This window comes from Octodon degus, unplaced genomic scaffold (assembly GCF_000260255.1).
Source record: "Octodon degus isolate 3935 unplaced genomic scaffold, OctDeg1.0 scaffold00122, whole genome shotgun sequence".
Taxonomy (NCBI): Eukaryota; Metazoa; Chordata; class Mammalia; order Rodentia; family Octodontidae; genus Octodon; species Octodon degus.
This window is the reverse complement of record NW_004524698.1, coordinates 1,025,826-1,036,032: the sequence shown is the minus strand read 5'-3', so window position 1 is coordinate 1,036,032 and position 10,207 is coordinate 1,025,826. Positions and strand designations below refer to the sequence as shown.

Below are 10,207 nucleotides of genomic sequence, written 5' to 3'. Positions count from 1 at the left end.
TACAAGGCAGTTTTTAACTTCTGGTTACTACTGCTCTTTCATTCCTTTCATTTCTGCTAGAAGCAAAGAATTTCTGTAATGCCTATGCCTAAGAACAGACCAAAATACTTTGGGAAGTTTAAGGTGTAGCAAGAACAGTTGGTGAGAAGGCCTAACATGGGGCTTTACAAATATTTGATCATTTGGAATTGTTTAGAGGGCCTTGCAGTTGTACAAGTAAAGAACATATTTTGTTTAACATTTTCTCTTCTGGTTTAGTATAAGTGTAAACTAATTTTGAGGGTAATACTATATAATTCATGGGAAATGATGTTGCATGTCATTTAAGTTTACACATTTTTCTAATTGAACCAAATAGGATATGCAAATTAAATTCAATGTCAACAATGTCATGGGGTATTATACTTTCCATATTAAAAATGTGCCATTTTAGGGCCTGTCCAGATAGCTCAGTAGACTAAGCACCTGCCTCAGTGAGTGTAGGGTCTGCGTTCAATCCCTTGGTACCCCCTGTCATGCTGGCTTGCCCACAGGCACACTAAGCTGACCACTGAGACTGGGTGTGGTGGCACACACCTCTAATCCCAGCAACAGGGACACTGAAAACAGGAGGATCACTACAAGTCCAAGCTGCATAGTTAGGCCCTATACCAAATACATAAATAAAATAAATAAATAAATAAATATTTTTTAAAAAAAATTTGCAATTTGAAAGAAAAAATAAAACATGCTTGAACATTGATCTCAGGCACTTCCCCTTGCCAGGCCTGTTTTCAGTCTTTTCTCTGTTATCTCACCTCATAAATTTATGTGGATTTTGTTTGAAATGTAGTTAGGCCTGGGCAACTATTGATCAACTGCACTACACTGAACTCACTGTCTAACTTTCTGAAAACCAACTCATCTGGGGATTGACCTGAGGCCAGTCTTTCTGCCTGGTTTTGAGGCTCCACCTACCCAAAAGAGAAAAGCTTATACTTTCAAGCATGTCCTACCTTGTTTTTCTCAGTTACCCACACAGCCCTGAGGAGACCCTGAATACAGGGTTAGAGTATGGCAGTTTATCTCCCTCCTTCTGTCATCTAGACCTCTGCTTGGTGGGCATATGTGGGCAACTCTGTTCTTCCCAAATATAAGTTGTTTCCCGCAGTTCTGGAACTCCTGATTCTGCATGTATCTGCATGGGAAGCTAACTGGGTAGCCTGGTATGTTTCCTATGCTTCCAACCAACTGTTTCTATTCACTATGAGTTTCAGTAGTGCAAGCCACTCCCTCTCTCTTGGATCTGCAGTGCAGCCTGTCTTTTCCACACCCCATGTTCATTGGTTCCATGAGGCTAGAGATGGAGAAAGCAGGGGTGAAGGGGCCTGGATAGTTAGTGGGCATGAGCATCACTAGGACCTCAGGAGGAGGCTGACTCTTCCAGGAAATGGAGAAGGTGGGCCTTCCCAGTCATGTCCTTCCTGCCAGGAGCACCCAGCATAGCTGCCATGTCTGCATGGAATCTTACATGTGCAGCATGAGTGCACACCCTTGTCGCCTGTGCAGGCACCACAGAGCTCTGTCCTGAGGTTGGTGGGAACAGTCCTGATCTCCAAGAACTGGCAAGGGCAAGTACTGTGCCCTTCTTTTCATTAAATTTTAACTGTAGTTGTAGATTTCTTTCCACAACAAATGTGAGAACCAAGCCACAGGAGTGCTAGCACTACTTCTGTGGCCTTGTCGATAGATGACATCTCAGTTGTTTTCATTGTCCCTTGGATAAAGATTTGTGTTATGAATACTTCAAAATTGTAACTGGCCAGTGGAGAAATACAAATTAGAACAATACTGAAATTTCATCTTATTCTGGAAAGATTAGCCACCATTAAGAAATCAAATAATAACAAATGATAGCAAGGCTGAGGGCAAAGGAACCCTTCCTCATTGTTGGTGGGAATGTAACCTAGTGCATCTGCTGTGGGACTCAGGATAGAGATTCCTCCAAAACACTGAAACTATCAATTCCTTTTGACCCAGCTATTGCCCTTCTATGGTTGTGGCAAAACGGAGTCTGTGGAAGGAATGACACCCAAGGGGATTGGGTAGTAGTGATCAGCTTGATTTTACACCAGTGGTCTTGACCAGCATCTGTTCCCACAACAAAGGCAGGTTCCCAGGACTTGTGCACTAGTACTTTCATATGAAGTATAAGTAGGAGGTACAAAGGCAAGATGGAGCAACCTGGAAGTTCTCTGATTACCTAACATGATTGAGATCATCTGTTACAAGGCCAGATAAATGACCATCAGTGACTAGATTAGTGATCATGCAGCTTGCTACATTCAGAAATCTTGCATGCTGTACACTTTCATGTTTACAGGGGCCAAGAAAATAATCACGGAGCCAGTGAACAGATACAGATCTGGGAGTTTCAAAAGAACAAGGTTTGAACAAAGAACTATGTTTCTGTTACAGTGTTTTCCTTTCAATAAGTATCTTCCTGAAAGAATTAAAACAACATATTATAGTGATAGATGCATATCCATGTATATAGCATCTCAACACATAATAGCTAAGATTTTGAAGCAGCCATGTGTCCACTGACAGATGAATGGATAAAGAAAATCTGATATTCACCCATAATAGAGTAATATTCTGCTACAGAGATCAACAAACCTGAGGTGCTTGTAGGAAAATGAGGGCACCTTGAAACCATAATGTTAAGTAAAATAATTTGGGCACATATAGCTTCTTTTATATGAAAAACCCGAAGTATAAATAAGTACCAAAATTACAGATGGATGATAGGGAAGTAGGTCTTTCTGACAGGGAAAGGGATCAAAACGTGGAGGGGAAGTTAAAGGAGGGAATGGAGATTTTAAAAGAAAGTTAAGATGTGTATTGTACATGCACTAACTTCGCACAAGGGACATAAGCGTTATGTACTGGAAATGTGTAGTAATGAAATAGAACTTAGAGTCAGTGTCAGAACATCACTAAGGCTCATTCACAAAATTAATAAAGAAAAGCCAGATATTCTACCAGACACCCACAAAAGTGAACTTTTAAGTGTCAGATTTTTTTTTCTTTAAAGTTAAGTAACTTCTCCAAACTTCCTCAGGCTTTTCCTAAGCCCAGAGGAATGGGCAGAATATGAAAACCCAACAGTCCAGGTCCAGCAAGAGATGGAACAAGCCTATGTGCATCAATTTTTCCATTTTCTCCCTTCCTCATTTTATAAAACACCTTTATCTACCTGTAGATGTCAAAATAGTGATTTGAGGAAAATGGGCCCCTCCATCTCCTCAGAGGTAACTGAGTAAAGTCTTTTTCCTGTTTATCAAAATAAATGACCTCCTTTGATTTGGTCAGTGACAAGCAAAAGAATATGTGTATGAACTAAATGGCAGATAACATTATCGCATCATAAATATGTTTTTGCGCTGTAGTACTGATTTTCTTTCTTTTGAGTCTCCATAAAAAGAATTTTGCCTTGTATAGATATTCTTCAGTCCCCTATAAACCCTTTAGGAACTGAAAAAACTTTAAATTGAAAAATGTATTTAATACATTTTACCTTCTGAACATCACAGCTTAGCATAGGCTGTCATAACATCTACTGCTCAAAGCACAGTAGCCTACAACTAGGTAGACTCATCTAATACAAAGTTATCTTATGACAAGTTGGTGAATATCCCACACTATTTACTGAATATTTCCATCCTGAAAAGTCTGGCTATGTGGTACACTATATGGAGTCCACTGCTTCCCATCAGTATCAAGGGTGACTGGGATCTGGGTCTCCCACCAACACCCAGTATCGTAAGAGAAAACCATTTGGCACATCATTAACCCAGGAAGAAAGTACATTTTCTACTGAAGCTCACTGACTTCACCTCATTATAAAGTTGGCAAATTGTACTTTGGGGTCCGCCTGTGAGCCGTCATCTGCTCCTCTGACTACAGAGCACCTAACACTGTCCATCATCAAGGTGCCTCCCACGAGTTAATTGCAAAGTTCTGTTAGTAGACAACATACGTAATTGCCTATGCCAAGGAAGACTAAAAATAATCCCAAACTAAAAAAATGCCAGGAGAACTCCTAGGCTCTTAATGAGTTCAGTAAATTCATACAAAATTACCACAATTTGACAACAAAGGTGGAGACTAAAATAATAAAAACACAGAACACTTCACCACTGATTCAAAGAATATAAGTACTTGCTTAGATCTAAATCTAACAAATCACAATAGGATTTGTACAGCAAAAATTATAAAGTGCTGATGACATAAAAGGAGACCTAAACACTTAGATCTACTATGTTCATGGATAGGAAAGTCAGTGTCATTTAGATAGTCTGTAAATTAAGCTATCCAGCAATGCGAGTCCTATAATACCCCAGCAAGTTTCTTTGTACAAATAACCTAACATATATGTGAAAAGGGAGAAACCCCAGGAAATCAAAATAATTTTGAGTAAAATAGGAAGACTCTTCATTCCCAGTGCTAGAGCCTACCACAGTGCTCGAGACAGTGTGATGTTCACAGAGGGCTGGATGCGTGGATCAACGGAGTAGCACAGAGCACCGGAAGGAGACCCACACAAACATGCCTGCTCTGTTACTGACAAAGGAACAAAGTCAGTTCAAAAGAGGACAGAGACATCCATGAGTAGGGCTGGGTTAGAGGAGTGTGCACAGGCAAGGAGGGAGAGGAGAAGGCGGCAGCTCAACCCAAACTGGCTCTAAGTGGGTCATGGATGTCAATGTAAAAGTGTAGGGCTGTAGAACACTGAAGAAAATCTTTGGGATTTTAGAGAACTGGGCAAAACTTCTTAAACCTCACATAAATCCATCATTTTTAGAAAGAAAACTTGATATATTTGGCTTCACCAAAATTAGACAGACACTGTCTAATTTTTTTTGACAGACACTGTCAAAAGAATGAAGAGAAAAGTCATCTATAGGTGTGAAATACCTACAATTATATGTCTAACCAGAGCCTTGTATCTAGGCTATATAAAGCTCTCAAATCCCAACAGCAAAAAGAACAGCTGCACTTGGAAGGTGCACAACAGATGCACATAGTTACGGGACCAGCGGTGATGTGCAGATGGCAAATAAACGTGGAAAAATGTTCAACATCACACTGACTAGGACAATTGAAACATATCTGTCACATGATTCAAATGTCCATAAAGAGTGACATTTTATTAATCCACATATCAGAAATGGCTAAGGCTAGAATTAGTGGTAACATGAAATGCTGGCATACATGTGAGGAAACTGAATTACTCTACATTGCCAGGGATGAGAGAAAATGTGCTAAGCATGGAAAGCCACTTGGCAGGTTCTTCCCAAATTAAGCAAGCATAAGGTGTAACACAGTCACTGTGCCTGCCCCTCAGCATCTATTCCAGACAATGATTGAGTTTCATGTAAGTTCTTAAAAACCAATGCTCACAGTAGCTTGACTGCTACCAGCATTAAGTTGCCAGGAGTGCTTCCAGAACCCAGGGTTTGAGCTGCAATGGCTCACATCTTGAACACACCTTGAATACCAGTCTAAAACAACTAGGAAAGAATTGGCACAGGCAGCCCAGGGGAGGCCAGAACTGGGATGTGGTGGGGAGGTGTCTCAGACCCCTCTGTCTATACTGCAGGGCTCCATGGACCTGGCCTCCCCACCTCACCAGTGCTATGCCAGGAAGAGTCACTTCTCCCAGCTCCTCTGGATCTGTCCAGAGGAGGGTATGTATGGTGGGAAGACAGGGTTATTTGTGGGATCCCTACCACTGTGTTCCCAAAAGAGAGCAGAAGGGTGACTGGGAGCCCTGCAGCCCTAAAGGAGCACATTCCTAGGGGGACCCAGCCAGGAGATAGCCTTGACACTTGGTCTGGAGTCCTGGTGACCACACAGTCTGAGCTCTGTCATCCAGAGGAGAGATGCTTCTGAGGGACGGAACCCTTCCCTCATGGCATCAGCATGAGCCCCAGGGAGAAGGTGTCAAACTGAATTAAACTGTGGGACAACAGCTGGTGGGTGGCAGTGGGAGGTGGTACATTTGGGCTGCAGTGAAATGCCTGTGGGTCTGGTGTTCTCCCTGGGTTCTTCACTTGTACTGCAGGAATGGCTTGTGATGCTATGCATCTTTTATGGTATATTTGCTGAATAAATATATGTCCTTAATGGTAAAATGCATCTTAATATCACTTGCCCAGTTTTTAGCTGGAGTGGGTTTTTTGTTGTTGTTGTTTGTTTGTTTGTTTTTTCAGAACCAGAGATTGAATTTAGGCCCTTGCGCTTGCCAGGGAAGTACTTATTCCACTGAGCCATCTTCCCAGTCCCTGAGCCATCTCCCTAGTAATGAGTTATATATTCTAGATACATGAGCTCCTTGTCAGATGTGGTGTCAGCACCCAGTCATCATCAAAGAGGATTTTCATGCTTGATCACCAACAGACTAGTGCTGCCATACTCAAATAGGTGATTTCCTGAATGTCATGATTTATCCTGGAGCAGTTATGTTGACATCTACACTAAAGTGACAAAAGCCATGATGGGAGCACTGCTGGTGCCTCACAATGAATCAAGAAAGTGGCATCACAGGACAGCAGTAGTGACTGCATTTGTCACTCTCACACACTTGCATTATGAAGGCCAGATCAAGCCAAGTGGGAAGCTGAGGCAGGAGATTCCCCAGGTGTTCAGGACCACACTGGCAGCTTTAACTAACTAAATAGAAATTATTATCCAAACTTGACTACCAAGATGGAATTTTTTAATAAAACAAGGTGAAATGAAATATATAAGGACCAGACTTGTACATAACAAAGAGAATGGAAAAAAAGAGTAAATTAGGCACAGATTAAATTTCAAAATATAGATTCAAAAAGTAAACTAGAAGTTGTACAATGGTAATGCATAGCTGGAGAGACAGGAGCTGATAGCTAAATGTCAGATAATTCTTTTTGGAGGTGGTATAAATGTCCTAGTGGTTGAGAATTCTGTTAATATGCTTTGGGGTGGGGAGATGGCTCAGTAGAATAAGTGCTTGCCTTGTAAGCACAAGGGCTTGAGTTCAATCCCCAATTCCACCAAAAACAAAAACAAGTATTAGTATGCTTACTGCAGCAGTGGTTATAAATTGTATAAATAGCTACGAATTCTAAAGTCTAAATGGGGACTACATATGCAAATGTATTTATAGCCTGTTCTTAAGTAATCTGAAGGCTAAGGAGAAAATGGGAACTCTTTTACATTGTGGGTGGATGTATAAATTAGTATGTAATAGCAAGCTGTTTTCAGATTTCTCCAAAAACTATACATTGTAATTCAGTTCAACCCAACTCTTCCCCTTCTAGGTTATCTTAAAAGACCTAAAGATGTGATAATCTTTCTTTTCTTTTCTTTCCTTTTCTTTTTTCCTTCCTTCCTTCCTTCCTTCCTTCCTTCCTTCCTTCCTTCCTTCCTGTCTGTCTTTCTTTCACCAGGACCTAAACTTCAGACCTGTGCTTGCCACACAGGCACTGTGCTGCCAAGATATAGCCCCAACCCAAGACATGACATTGAAGTGATTTGTGCATTTCTATGTTTAAAGCAGAACAATACACAATAGCTATATCTTAGAAGTAATGTAAATGTCTATCACAAGATGAACTGATAAGGAATATGTAGTATTTATATACAACGGAGTATTTCTCTATCATAAAGAAGAATAGACTTGAGTTATTTGTAGAAAAATGCTGCACCTTGAGCCAGGCACACAACTGCAGATAATGTCTTGGTTTCTCATATCAGAAATTTAAAGTATAAATACATGAAAGATAGATAATAGGAAGCAGAAAAATGGAACTTTTAGAAAAGGGAAGAGGACCAAGAAATGGAAAGAGGGAAGGAGAGAATAAAAGAATTAAAATAGGTTATGTAGATGTACTACGTCCCCATGATAAATGTTATTTTCTGAAAATATGTGCCAGTAAAATGTAAAAAGGAAATTTGAATCAGGAAATAAGTAAAAACTCCAGGATTTTAAAAAGAAAAGAAATGGATGCACAAACATTTCAGATGCTAAGATCAGGCAGTGTCTCAGCTGCTTCCCGGAGCACTAAGGCCTTGTCCTCTGGTCAAAACACCTACTCAGGAAGGCCATGCCAGAGCAGAGCATTGGCCCAGCCTCCTATCTGGGCTCTTTCAAGGAGAAACAAGGTCCCTAAGAAAACTGCCAGCTGGGGGCTCCATGGTAGCACACTTATTAACAGTACAATGGACAAAAGGGGGATTTCTAACGGATGTGGGTAAAATGCATAGGTGCACCACAGAAGGCCTAAACAAATGAGACCTTTTGCATACAGTAGTGAAGGAGAGCCTGTCCTCCACCAGGGGCAGTGGGAAGAAGACCCCATTGTGCCAGGAAGACCTCAATCAGGCTCCTGTGCACTCTGGAGTTTGGCTTTTCAGGTCTTTCCTTGTTTGTTGTCTTTACTCCCCAGATGGGACAAAGCCTGAAACAGGAGGCAGCAAGGCTGGGAGAATTTTCCAAGTAAAATAAATCATCTTTATTTACGTTGCCAAAAAACAGCCCCCATCCCACCCAGGCAGGCCCCTCCCTTCTAGCCCACCCACTCCTAACACCTCTACATGCCCCAGAATATCTGACAGAACTCTGTGAGGAAGGACCTCTGGCTTGTGGGGTTCAGGATGCAGCCAAGGTGAAATCTGGCCAAGGCCCACCGGAGTGATGGGCACACCACCATCTGCCCAGTAATCCTATAGTTTTAGTGCCTCTTCCTCCTCCTCTGGGGGCCAAACTTATTACTCCTCCCCTTCAGAGGCCATGAGGGTGCAGCATACCCTTGAGCCAAATTTTGCCCTTCAGAGACCTCACGGGAAGGCCCTGGGTGGAACATCTTTCCCACAGGAACTGAGCCTCCTGTGAGGACTCGCTTCTTAGACCTGCCAGGTGGAGGGAGGTCAGGGCCAAGGACTCCTTCCTGGGGAGGTAGGGCCTTGAGTGCTGGATCTTCAGTTCCAAGGAGGTCCATGCCAGAAACTGGGGTCTGGGACCATTCCCAGGGAAGCAGCTGGTGAGGGGAGGCCAGGAGGAAGGACAGGCTGAAGAAGTCCCCCTCATCCTCACCTGAGCCAGATTCTGGCTCACATGGACCCCCAGTAGGAGAGGACTCTCTGAGGCTCAGGGCACATCTGGGTTTCAGGTCCTGAGGAAGCGCACTGGGAATGGAGGCACCCAGTGGAGCCAGGCTATTTCCTTTGTGCAGAACAGCAGTGACCTCAGACCCTGGAAGTTGTTATTCTGTGGCCCCGACTCTCTTAAGGACCTGGGAAGCTTTTGGAGTTGAGCAGGTCTTCTTGTTCACCATTTGTTTGGGATCACAGCCATCTTGCTCTGCACTTTGGTGGGCATCAGATTGGAGTGCACCTCGGCTCCTGGGCCTACACACACCTCCCTTGTCCTTGGAGCCCACGAGTCTCTTCTCCACCAGCTGCAGGAGGAAATGGGCACTTGCTGGTCTGCACCAGGCAGTAAGAGGGCAATCAGGGTAGGGGTGAGCATACTCAGACAAGAGACAGCCTCTGGAGGTTCACCCATTTTGGCTTCAGAGACAGAGCCTGAGGCCCTGGGACTGCCCAGCTGGGCCTCCTTTGGGTTCAGCCTCAGTCTTCCTCTCTCCCTGGTTTCTTCCCTTTCTGTCCCCAATGTACATCCCCCATCTGGGTGCAGCCCCTCTCAGCTGGGAGAAGGCAGAAACTCCCAGCTCAGCAGGGCTGGACAAAGAAACATGGGCCTGCTGTACAGGGTCTCCTCCTCATCTTGATGATCTACCTGATATCTTTCCTAGCCCTGTCTATCTTATGTCCTTTATTTATAACACCTAGTGTCTTCTGTCACTTGTCTCCCTCACCCTTATGCCTCTTCTACTATGTGCCCTTCTCTCCCATTAGTCTGCATAATGTGCCCTGCCCCCTATTGCCTGGACATCCTGGTGTCCCTGCCCTTGCCTCTGTGATATCACTTCATCTGTTTTTCACCTGGTGTCCCTCATGCTTCTGCCCACCTGTTCAGGAGTATATGTTCTTCCTCTAGCACCTGTCTTACAGCCAAGACAATGTCTTTCTCTGTGTCTGTAGATCCTGCTTCTACCAGAAATTGGGGATTGATAATGGCTTCGACCTAGATCAGAAGAGGAAACTATGAATGTCCTTG

General features: G+C 43.1%; 2 protein-coding genes across 2 annotated transcripts in view; both read right to left on the bottom strand.

The window, feature by feature from the left end:
* Naa16 (N(alpha)-acetyltransferase 16, NatA auxiliary subunit) overlaps positions 1-10,207 on the bottom strand; it is a 250,544-nt gene that overhangs the window by 47,231 nt on the left and 193,106 nt on the right.
* LOC111812355 overlaps positions 9,272-10,207 on the bottom strand; it is a 2,347-nt gene continuing 1,411 nt past the window's right edge. The window contains exons 3-4 of the mRNA XM_023700119.1: positions 10,059-10,206; positions 9,272-9,485 (exon numbers count right to left, since the gene is read on the bottom strand). Of these exons, the coding sequence (XP_023555887.1) occupies positions 9,291-9,485; positions 10,059-10,206 (343 nt within the window). The 3' untranslated portion in view covers positions 9,272-9,290. The remainder of the gene's footprint in view (positions 9,486-10,058; position 10,207) is intronic.